The sequence below is a fragment of the Arxiozyma heterogenica genome (genome assembly GCF_036370985.1).
Source record: "Arxiozyma heterogenica strain weizmannii chromosome Unknown scaffold_5, whole genome shotgun sequence".
NCBI lineage: Eukaryota > Fungi > Ascomycota > Saccharomycetes > Saccharomycetales > Saccharomycetaceae > Arxiozyma > Arxiozyma heterogenica.
In genome coordinates this window covers 599,982-612,743 of record NW_027042658.1, presented here as the reverse complement: position 1 = coordinate 612,743, position 12,762 = coordinate 599,982, and the positions used below count along the sequence as shown (strand labels likewise).

Genomic DNA, 12,762 nt, shown 5'->3' with positions numbered 1-12,762 from the left:
ATAAAAATAAACATAAACAATTACATTACCCGGTTTTACTATTTTTAAAACCTAATAATTTTTGGGAAAGCTTTTGGAATAAAGAGAAAATATTTTACGTAACCCTAATAATGATAATTTTATTTTTTTCAGAAAGCAATATTTTCTTTTTTTTTTTATCTTTTATTTGAACAAAGAAGAATCTAGACAATATAGAAAAATAATTGTTATAATTGCTAGCTGATAACGTACCTGTGTATCCATGGTTACTTATATATATCTATATACCAAATATACTGGGTACAATAGGTATGAATATTGTATGTTGTTTTTTTTTATGATCATTCCTAATGAGTTACTTATCTTTATGAAATCTTTCTTTTTTATTCTTTTCTTTAACAGAGAAGTCTTTTAGTCAGTCTTTCTCTCCAACTATAAGACTTTTATGTTATTTTCCTCTCTCGTCTTTTTTTAATAACGAAAATGTTCAATCGATTGGTATAACAAAACAGATACAACCATTTTTGTAAATGGATGGTTTATTTTCTTGAGCTATAGCTATACTACTACACTAAATCTTGCATTAAAATATTTACCAAAAAATAAAAATAAATAAATGAAAATCTGGAGAAGTATTTAATCGTATATAAATTAGTTCATCTTTTTCCTTTAGATAGCATTTTTGGTTTATTATCATAAGAAAGAATAATATGATAATTCATTATAAGATTTTATAGTATTAATTTTAATTGAGTCGATTACATTTCCCAGAAATGGTAATAAGAGTGTGTAATTCAGTAATAAAAATTATATATTTTTTCAGAAGTTGGTTAAATCTTAAATTTAATAGCTAGGTTAATCAAGTTGAGTATTTGGAAGCTGGACCTATTATGAACAATCAGGGAATGTGTTTACTCGACATGAAATTTAGTACAGACAAGGGTTATAATCGTAACAGTAAGAGTTTGTTAAATCTGGCTGATTTGTTCTTTTTTTTTTCAAACTTAATTTAAACTATGACTTTGAAAAAGTTGTTTGGTTTTTATTGCATTATATCAACCTAAATACATGTATTATAATTTTTTGTCATTATAAAATAATTGCAGAAATATAATAGAAGATGTAAATATATGAAATATGAAAGTTAGTCAACTATGTTATTAGGTTTAATTATAAAAAAATAAAACGAATACACATAATATTGTTTTTGATCAACAGTTTCGTCGTGTTATTAGACATAGTTAAGTTTTTGAACAATAAGTTGATCTATAAAAGAAGTTTTAGACGTGTATATGGTTTAAATAATGTAGAACTTATAAAACATTATTTTCTCCATAATACAAAAGATGATAGAGAGAGTCCCAGAAAGAAGAGATTTCTGAATTAAAAACAAAGCTGAAGAATCTTTAATGAATGAAAATTGAATATGGAAACGATTACATGATGATAGCTCTTTTATAGATGATATTTCATTGTCGTTGTGGAATAGAGAACGTTTATCTCCAAGAATCGGGTCGTTAAATAAAAGTTTTATGACAGAGTTAAAAAAAAAATTATAATACTGGTATTGCCAACAATGAGTTTTAGGTAAAAAAGGCAGACACACTAATAAAATCAGAGTATATTGATTTAGTAAATTTAGAAGAAACATATTCTTTTGTGTTGTTAATGGCAACATGTATTCAAACATGTGTATATAAACAATAGTAAGACTATTTATTAACAGAAGTATTTTTTAAAACTATCCCTTTAAAACGAATGAAACCTGGTATCTTCTGTTAGTGATTTATTAGGATATATATAATCATTGAATAATCTAGTACATTAGTAAAAAATGGAGTTTATATGTGGTTGGTGAGGAGGCAGAATACTGTGTAATACAACATATTCAAACAATAATAAATATTATTAATATTCATATTGTGTTGTTTTTAAAAATTTTCGAATATTGTGGTAGTGGTTTGGAATTACAAACCTATTTTATAAAGAAGATTTTTTTTAATTTCTTTCATATTATACATATATGATGTCTTTTATTAATATATTAGGTGTTGACAAAAACTTCAAGATTATGGAATATGGTATGCATGTTGTCAACTGAAAATCATAAATTGTTTTACTCTTTTCTTTAGTATATTCTTAATTTTTAATGAAAATTTTTTATTCAACTATATCTTAGGGGCCTGTGTGAAAAATATGTAACTGTAAAATTGTTTTAAGAGTTTATTTTGACCTAAGATTGATGTATAATTACATTCAAAGTGGTTGTGAGATTAATTTCTTAGTTGAAGTATGTCAACTTTTTTAAAACAAATAAGCCTGTCTATCATAAAAAAGTATAATGTTATTTTTAGCATCAGATGTTATGTTATTTCCAGGGCTTTAAATATAATAAAATCATTTATTACTCAATAAGACCACATTCGTTGATTAGCACATAACTTGAGTTTCTTACTTATGTTACAAATTTAAAATACATGTTAATATCCTATTTTCATCAAAAATGGTAAGTTTTTATTGAAACTTTATTTCTTTATTGAACAATGTTTCAGTACGGACTAGTATTATTGTTTTTAGAAATATAGCTACTTGATTTATTTCCTTATCTATCTTAGAATATAAAAGTATTTATTCTTTCAATTAAGTTATGATGAATAGCTTATATTAACGTCGTATTAATATGGTTGTCACTTACAATTTCGATATTCATATACATTATGTATAAGTTTTTTTTTTGTATTGTTATTCTAAGTAAATACTTCATAAATAATAAGGATCCAGATAACAAAAAAGCCATAAAAAATCCAAATTATAACTGTTAATTGGGTATCTTTTAATATTATTTAAATTTGTATAAATATACATATATATATTTCATACACATGTTTAACTATTTATATATATGATATGCAAAACTTGGAACCATGATAATTATTATGATTTGGTAATATATAGTGTTGCAGGGATAATGATCATGGTTATTTATGAAGGTGGTGGGTGTTTAGGGGTATGTATCAAGAAATTCACAGGTTTTGAATTATTAAATGTTTGAGGGGATCTAAATTCAATATTATTATTTGAATAACTTCCAAATGATACAGATGCACTTTGAGTCCTTCTATGACCCTTTTTCAAAGGTTTGGAGATGGGTGGTAAAGGTTGTCTATATGGAGAAGTCTGGGGACCTGGAGGAGCTAAAGGTTGTTGGTGAAAAAAATTAGGATGTGACATGGGAACTTTATAATATGGATTCTCTACACCATAAGTATTATTAGGATCAACTCGGTTTAGATTTTCGCTGATTGGTTGAGGTACCATCAGATATTGTCTATTTTGCGAAATTTTGTACGCTTGTGAAGAATACAATTGAGTAGGTTGAGGAGTTTGAGACACGTAATAACCTACATTAGGTGAATTTTGAAGATGTACATTTTGAGGCTGTGGATTAGCAATGTAGCCTGTGTTACTATATGCAACATTTGGATCGGTATAATGTTGCCAATTAGAGGAAACCGTTGTTTGTTGATTGCTTGACGGTATTTTAGGGGCAGGTAATTGGTATGGTCGTGTAGAATTATTAAATTGGTGTGATAAATCACTGTTTTTTTCTCTTGAAGAGGTTTCAGTTGTACATAGTTCGTACCCTCTAGGACTAGCAAGTTTTGGTGTATTCTCATTTGAAATTTCCAATTTCCTTTTTTTATCCACATTTGATGGTACCTTCGATTTGGAAGATCTCTGTAAGGACGAAACTTTATTTCCAAAATTAACAGTATCCATGATTCGATCATCAGCGGTATGAATGAGACTAAAAATTTTATTCAATGTAACATTGTCAAATTTATCACATTTCATACATTTATCTAGCAATATGTTTAATTTATCCAGATTTTGAGATTTCAATTCTTCTAATTTTTGAGTTTTCTTTATTATTTTTATCTTGACAAAATTATTAAAATCTTCATCGTTACCATTAATTAGATGCTTATGCTCATCACTATTGTTTTCAATTTTTAACTCTTTGATTATTAATTCTTTGTATGAAATAGAGTCATTATTCAATAATAAATTAGTAATATTAGATTTTTTGTTTTTAGTGGCATTTTCTTCATTCTTCAGCTGAGTGGTTATAGTATTTGCATGGTCTCTGTCACTATAGTGTGTATCGGTTGAGATAGATGAGTTTGTTTCGCTTTTTTCATTGTTATCTTTTGCTTTTACAGGCGCTGAATTGGCATATTCAGATGCAGCTGAATCACTCATCGTTTTTTTTATATAAATTATTATAAAGGTCAGAATATAAGACTTTTAAGTGGATTTATAGATGAGACACAGAATAATGTAATCTTTTGAATATAATTAATAGGCCTTGACTCTTTAGAAGAGGTAGTTTAGGTCTATTGCTAATGATAGAAAGTATGAAACAAACGAATTTCAGTATAATTCTAGTGAAGGAATATAAAGATATTGTACACTCTCAGCAACTTGTTTGCGATAAATAGATTAGTGTATATAGGAAGGAATACCAATTTAATAATCAAAAAAATGAACGATGCAAAGTTGTATCTTATTTCAAAGGTAAAAGTTTTCAAGATAACGTATTTCTACTACACACAGTAGATAAAAGTTGTATATAGTTAAAACTAGACTACTTTTTCCTGTTTTTTGGTTTTTATCGACGTTCTTTTTCTTATGTTAGAGCCAATACTCAGAAAATAAAATGTTATGGCACTGTGGTATTAGTGGAATGTATTTTTTGTAGTTTTGTATATTTTGAACCAACCAACCAAAAAAAAATAATAATAATAAACTATAGTCAAATACTTATTGTTTATTTTGTAATTTGGAAAGATAATGCATATGGTTTCTGAAACAAAAAATTCCAGATTTTAGTTAGAATGACCAAAAACAATGAAGAATATAAATATAAATAGCACGATAAGGAATTATAGGTGGTATTGGATATCAAATGGTAATACTCTTTTTTTTTTCTAGAAAGAGTAGATATACAATATGGTTAAGTATTGAAGCTTATGAAATATTGTAGGCACTTTTTTTTTCTTATATTTCTATACTGCATGAATACATATAATAATTTTAAAGATCTTCATCCATTGCTTTGTTGCCAAATTTGGGCATCGCTATTTCCAAAAGAAATTCTAGTCCAGGATATTTTTGGCATCACTTCATTTTTTTCCCTTTTATTTTTGTTCTAAATATTTTTCCTATTTCGAAAGTTATACAGATCAGGAAATAATGGCACACATTTTTCCATATTAAGTAAAAAAAATTCACTAATGTTTTAATCGGTACTTGTAAACAAGGACAAAACTTTTCTGATGCATATCCCGTTTCAACGCAGCTAGAACACGTTCCACTCTATTTTTCGAACCTGACTTTAAAGTAAATTCAGAAGGCATTTCTTTCTAAAAATAATTATGGAAGTTAATTAACACTAGTTGTGGCGTATAACTAATATTACAAACCTTTTATCAAAAAAGCGATATATATATATATATATGTCTATATATTCATTAGATGTATAACAATAAAAATATACACATATAGAGTAATAAAAAGTATAAACAATGAAACTATACAAACTTAATAAAGTATTCGACGGGAGGGAAACTCTTTGGAAAATACTCAAAGGAAGCTAGACAAAAAATCAGAAGAAGAAAACTGAACCATATCGAATAATGTCTTGCACTAGTAACAGCAGTAAAAAAGAAAAGATAAATTTAAAATAAAAATAGGCGTAGTATCAAAAAGAAGTAAAGACCTTTATTGTTTTTCAATATAAAACAAATTTAGCTTTACCAGAAGTGACAGCAACAGTACAACCATCAGAGCCACCAGAGTATGAACCATTTTCATAAACACATTCACCGTTAACAACGGAATCATCACCATCTGGAACGATTTTAACATTGAAGTTCAAGGGAGCTCTGTTGTTTGGATTTGGAATTAAAGATAAGTATGTAATACCATTTGTGTAACCAGCTCCAAAATTCAATGGAGCCCAGTTACCAACACCGGAACCTTCAGTACCCCAAATACAGCCATCTTCGACAGAAACACCTGCGTTGTTAACATAGTATTGAGCGGATGTCTTTAGACCTTTCCATTGGTAGTAAGTGTCTTGATTCACAACAGTTAATGGTATGCTTGCACCAGGTTGCACGAAAGTTGGAATATCCATATTTTCAGTACCTGGATAATCAGTTCTACAGATGGCAACACCTTTACTTAATTCAGAAACAACAACAGCAGTATCAAGACCCCATTCACATAAGTAATCGGAGTTGACATTGGAACGGTATAAGAAGCCATCTTTACATAACAAACCACCAATAGATCTACCATCAGATGGTTGCTCAGATGGCCATTGAGTCTTGGACATACCTGGTTGACAGGCGTAGGAACAGTAAGAACCATCTTTACAAGAACCACCGGTAGACTTGTCAGAATTTTCAATACCAGACCAACCGTTGGAGCCAATCCAGTCAACAGCAATAACACCTTGGCCAGATGGGAAGCTACTACATGGAACGACACCATCTTGGAATTTCTTAAAAGGACCGGTGAATGGTGCTAAATCACCGTAGATACCACCAGGAGCGGAAGAGGTGGAAGTGGCTTGGGTAGTAGTGGTAGTTGAAGAAGCAGCTTCTGCTGTAGTTTGAGTAGTAGTAACAGAGCTGGTTTGGACTGCCTTAGTTTCATTAGTAGTCACAGGTGAAGCAGAAGTGACAACTGGAGTGGCAGCAGCTGGGGCAGAGGCTTCAACAGCAGAAGCTGCAACTAGAGTAGCAGCAGCTGGAGTAGAAGTTGCAATAGCAGAAGTTGGAGCTAAAGTAGTTGGAGAAGATCCATTACCGGAAATGACATTACCGTTTTCATCAACAACTACAGTTTCGTAAACATATTCAACAGCAACAGCTCTCTTATGTTGATGAGCCTCGTTAGTAACAGTAGTGGTACAATCAGCAGAGTTTTGGGATACTTCTAAAGCAGGTAAGGCTGAGACAATGGCACTAGAGCCAAGCAACGTAGCAGCTAAAGTGGTGGTGGAGAATTTCATAGTTCTTGAAGCTTGCAATGGATTGGACTTGAGTGATAATAGTTTTTAAAATATGATATAAAATAATTTATTTGATAATTTGTTCTGTACAGTAAAAGGGATTTTTTTTTAAAGGAATGGATGGTCAAAATGTTTTGCCAAAGTTAAAGATAATAAATGTTAGTAAGTTAATGTTATGGATCACAGGGGTCTGCAAAAAAAAGAAATAGTACTAGATTATGGGTCTACATTTGAAGTTAAGTATTAGTTATAAGTAAACATAAGAGCATATGGTGAAGGGCGTTAATAACCAAAACTATAAGATATAGGTAAATCTTGATCAAAAAGCAAAGCTAGTCAAACAAATTTAGTACAAAAATAAATCAAAAGTTGGAGGAAATACCCAAGTTATGCACTGACATAAGACATTTTTTCTGGAGTTGGTCTTCTTCTACGTGCCGTTTTAGAAATGGTTAGTGAGGAATTTTGTAGTATTGTTGTTTATAATCTAAAAGAAGTTTTTTTCGTGTCTTAAACTTTTCCGGCGCATTTACATAAACGTTCATACAAAAGTAAAAAAAACAATAATATGACGCGAATTGACAATTTGGACATTTTTTGTTTTTTTCGGTCCATCTTTTTTTTTTTTTTCGCTTACGACTATTTTTTTTTTTCATGGGATGACGCGAAAAAGTAAAAAAGACAAAAAATAAGCGTGGTTAAGACTCATAATGTTATTGGTTCAATAATTTCTAAAACAATGAAAAAAATTTTCATGTCTATTTTGGTTTACTTCATTTAGTTAAACTAGCTTGGCTTTCTTACGTTTTTTGGTAGGAAAAAAATATAATATATTTCGAGTGCTTGGAAACATTTTCAGGAAAGATGCATTATATCTATCAGGATAGGCCAGTAATAAAAACTCTAAATTGAAATAATACTATATTCATAGCAAAACCCATTCAGGAACAAATATTTCATAATTCTGTCTAATATATAAAACAAAATCATACATACTAATAAAAGGAGTGTAGACAAGTTGGATGTTCAAAAAATGAAATAAATTAATAAAAAATTCAGATATTTTTGTTAAGGAGTGTAAATAGTTGGAATCTGTTGTTATCGTCACAGTGATACTGGTGATTGTGTAGATTGTATCAAAATGTTATCAAAGCAGAAGCGTTGTTTCAGAAACTCTTTTTTTTATGGTGAGGACAGAGGAGGAAGCAATTATAAGCTTGTTATGTATATATAATATTTAAATATGGTCATTCTGGTTTTCTCAAGAAATGTCTTGGCTCGTTGGATTTTGCCTTGTTTTTTTTTTTTGTTTACATAAAAATAAACCTCATAAGTTTATCCGAAAATAGAACAGGTTTTTTTTTCCAAAAAAGTAATGTCCGCTGCGTGCGTACGTACGTGTTGTTTCTTTTTTGAAAAAATTAAACCTGTGCTTACCCTAATTATTTTAACTTTGATGTGAAGAAAAAATCTCAATAATATGTATATAACCTGTATCATTTTAAGATGCAGAAAAAAACTATCTTTTGGGAATAGAAAGGCTATCAAATGTTAAACTTTACTAATACAAAGTAGATATATTGAAATTGCTCTGTGAGCACTCTATGTAGTCATTATCACATTACAAGCATATACTTCCCCCATCTAACTTTCAAAAAGTACTTGGCTGTAGAACTGTTTTAAGAGAAATACTTTACCTTTCTATTTTGATTACATGAAGGTTATTGGTGGTGTACAAGCTAAAAAATTATTATGAAATTCTAACATTCATGGTGAAGTGTTTGGGATTTACACAAATTCTACTGATGATAGCAATTACTAATGAATCACTAAGACTAAAAAGATTAAAGGAGAGTTTCTAAATATAATTGTGGATGAATTAACTGATAAATCAGTTTTTTCTAGGAAGATTAAACATATGATTAAATTAAAATCTAGGACTGATCCTATGTCATACAAATTCTACAGACTGAATATTTTGGAGAATAAAAAAAACCAGAATGTTAAATAGATGCTTTAGTTGAAACATGATGCATTGAATTTTTTTATTTCTCCTTTTGTAGCTCTAGTTTCGTTCGTTGTAAGAGAAAGCTACACAAGGCGGTTGTACTGCGGTTCTAGAGGGTTTATGGTACGATGATTGAAGGTAAAAATCTTCTTCTTAAGATCAGTGAATTGTTTGACCAGCTTTTAGGTGCTTCCCGCTTTTTTGAATTAAATTTCGTGAGTGATAATTACTTACTTACATTGCTTATAATAGGCATATATAAAAGAACTTATATAAAGTCGGTGTAGGTGTACATTTTATATATATAACCCTATATTGTGATAAATAAAATTAGGAAAATTTAAATGCAACTAAAATGAACCCTATAATTTTATGATTGTCTTCCTGGTAAAAAAAACTTTCATGAAGAGTGTTTTTTCACATATTTTGTTTTTAAACGATCTCCTTAAAAAAACATAAATAAAAAAAAAGCAAGCAAATAAAAAAAGATAAAACAATAGTTCAAGATACAGATTACAATTCCCCCTAAAAACTATTAAGAATATCATCTAAGACGGAAACCATTTTTTGTCAGAAGTATGTTTTTTTTTTCAATGACAAAAAACTTTTTAGTTTGGGTATAATGTAACTGTGCTACTTGTTCTTGAAGCTTATATCTAGGACAGATCTTTGTTTTACTGGTGGATACATAAATATCAAATAAAAAATAACTTTGGTAATTCACTAATAAGAAATACAAAAAAAAAAGAGCCCCGTTTTTGATTATATAAGATAGAACACTTTGGGAAAGAAAAATAATAGCATTTAGTTTTTATAACTTTGCATGATTGAGTTTTGACCCTACATATTATATTGCAATTTAAAAATATGCTTTTACAGTCTAAATGGAATATCGGAGCTTGAAACATGAATAACATTTTCTTACAAAATAATCGAAGCTAATGAAAATATTCAATAGTCTAAACCGATAATTTCAAAACAGTATTGTAGGGGAAATAATAAAAGTATCAATCTTTCTCTTACAAAAAAAACAAAAGATTTAGCTAAATTCATATGTTTTCAACATAAAAACGAGACTATAGAGAAAATTAATGAATATAAACTATTTATAAAATACCATTATGGTAGAGATGCGTTACATTTTGAAATATTTTCGATTATTAATCATTACATATTGGAATATTCTTCATTATGGTTACTTTTTTTCTGAAGAGTTGAGAGTTCATTACTGTTGGAGCCATTTTTTGCACTTACTTTTAAATATATAAATTTCAAAAAGCCATTGTATAATTCTCATGGTATATCAGCTTATTCAAATATATAAGTTGTCGAGGACGTACATGTTGTTTACTAACTATAACCTGGTAAGACTGTGAAAGAATACAAAGATCATTATGTTCTGAAAAAATAGAAAAGAGAGAATTAAATAATAAAATAGGGGGTCGAAGAGTATTTTTGTTTGTTTATTATAGATACACAAATTTTTTTTCATTTCATTGGACAATACTTAATCAAAGAAATTATTAATTTACTTATGTCTTGCATTTAATGTCGTTCTTTCAAAAGAAAAGATTAATAGTTGGCTTAATTCTTTTAATAAAATGACGGATGAATACGTCAAAAATTATCTAAAAATATTAAATCATTCTTTTATAGGAAAAATCTGTTGATTTGGTAGTCACCAGAATAATAAGATTTTAAGTATTTTTAAGGAAGACTTGTCTAGATTTGAGTAGTTCTGCGTGGAGAAAGAAAGTTTTAAAAAGAATAGAGATAGAAAAAAACTGCAAACTAATGAAAATATCTTCTAAATTTGTATCTGTTGTAAAAACAAATATAGAAAAGCTTCTTGAGGTTGGATATCTCCTAAGAATCTATTATGTTATTCAATCACTTTTCTTTGTTAATGGTACTGTAATAATATAGAAAAAAAGTAACACTGTTAGTGTTTTCTTCAAGTCTTGAGAATTGTGTTAATATTTAAAACAAATTATGAAACTTTTATAACACCTGAATCTTGTCTAAAAAAAAATAATTCAATATATCATTTAAACTATAGAATGCAGAAAATTGTGGAGACATTATTATATTATTTCATTTTTTTTCTTTTTATTCGTTCTTTCTCTTGTGTGTCAGCTAACTACTAGGCATTATCTTTTTTAAATTATGTAGCAGGTACCATTTGAAAGCTCCTGTTGAGATCATATGATTGCAGTTAAAAAAATGTCTAGGTTTATTTAAAAAGAATATCCGCCTCTCTTCATTTTTAAAATAATACTTCAGTAACAAAGATGAACATTTTCTTATTTAAAAGCAACTATATAGCTGTGTCTACTAAAACGTATAGAATATTAAAACAATGATTTATTTATAAAGAAAAGAGATAATAAGGAAAAGAGATAATAAAACAGATGAACAAGAGTTGTTTTTAACTATCTTGATTTTTATTAATCTAGTTTTTTGTCCTTTCTTTTTAGTGAATCAAATAGTTTGACTAACTTAAATTTCCTTTTCAAACCCCATTCCAAGATGTAGTATGGTATTAGGAAAGCAATCCAGCTCACTAGCCATGCTTGTGATCCACGATATACATCCACGGGATCTTTTTGTTTTTCTACAATTAAATCAACCACTTGTTTAGCATACGTGTCAGCAGACATAGGCGTGTTGTGTTTGACCATATTTTGTCTATACTCAAAGGCTTCTCTTCCCTCTTTGAAATTGTATATTGATCCTTCTGGCAGTGGACGATTATCACTTATGTTGGTCGCAACACCACCCGTAATTACATTAATTACACGAACACCAAATGGTTGTAATTCTAAATGTAATCCGCGAGCATATGCATGGATAGCTGCCTTGGTTGCAGAATAAATACTACCGAATGGAAAACTAATCACACCAGCTAATGAACCAGTGAAAAGTATAGTACCTCTACCATTTATAATAAATTCTGATAACTCTGTTGTCATGTTAATGTGGCCAAAAACATTGACTTGGAAACACTTTTCCATGACTTCTGGAGTAACATCTAAAGCTGGAAAAGTACAGCTTTGGCCAGCGTTATTATACAATACATCTAATGTAGGTTGGCCGTCGGAATTCTTTGGCAATTCTCTGGTTAAAAAATCCTTGAACTTCTTTATTGCATCTGTAGAGGTAATATCTAGTTCATAGGCAAATAATTGCAATCCAGGATATTCTTTTTTGATATCTTCAATCGCTTGTTGTCTACGAGCTACAGCATACACAGTATAACCTCTTTTGCATAATTCAAGAGATACAGCTTTGCCAATACCTGAGGAACCACCACTAACAATAGCAACTTTACTCATTTTTTTCTTTTTCTGCCAATTTTGTGTTATATGTATTAGTGTATACTAATATTATTGTATTTTGTCAATTATAGGTGAGATATATCGGTGTACCTAAAGCGATCCCTCTTGATTGATATCTGTCTTTTTATAGTTTATCTCGTTTTTATTATTTTCTCCCTTTATCCCCTTTTTGCATAGTATGAAAAATGTTGGAAATATTGAAATAAGATTAAAAAAAAATATAGAAAAAGAAAGAGGTGTTGAAAATATCTTATATAAACAACGATAAGTGAATGATATTTCTTACCTTAACATTAATCATAAAAGAATAAGTACGACATTATTGGAATATACATTTTATATACATAGATAGA

General features: G+C 29.0%; 3 protein-coding genes across 3 annotated transcripts; all 3 read right to left on the bottom strand.

Moving 5' to 3' along the window:
• Nucleotides 1-2,961: 2,961 nt before the first annotated feature.
• On the bottom strand, nucleotides 2,962-4,242 carry POG1 (Pog1p; the record flags this gene model as incomplete). The annotated part of the gene is made up of 1 exon (XM_064860602.1): nucleotides 2,962-4,242. One exon carries the CDS (start codon nucleotides 4,240-4,242, stop codon nucleotides 2,962-2,964), a length of 1,281 nt encoding a protein of 426 aa, XP_064717619.1.
• Nucleotides 4,243-5,773: 1,531 nt separating this feature from the next.
• SIM1 (putative glucosidase SIM1) lies at nucleotides 5,774-7,063 on the bottom strand (the record flags this gene model as incomplete). The annotated part of the gene is made up of 1 exon (XM_064860601.1): nucleotides 5,774-7,063. One exon carries the CDS (start codon nucleotides 7,061-7,063, stop codon nucleotides 5,774-5,776), a length of 1,290 nt encoding a protein of 429 aa, XP_064717618.1.
• Nucleotides 7,064-11,518: 4,455 nt separating this feature from the next.
• AYR1 (acylglycerone-phosphate reductase) lies at nucleotides 11,519-12,406 on the bottom strand (the record flags this gene model as incomplete). The annotated part of the gene is made up of 1 exon (XM_064860600.1): nucleotides 11,519-12,406. The coding sequence occupies one exon, from the start codon at nucleotides 12,404-12,406 to the stop codon at nucleotides 11,519-11,521; it is 888 nt and encodes a 295-aa protein (XP_064717617.1).
• Nucleotides 12,407-12,762: the final 356 nt, after the last annotated feature.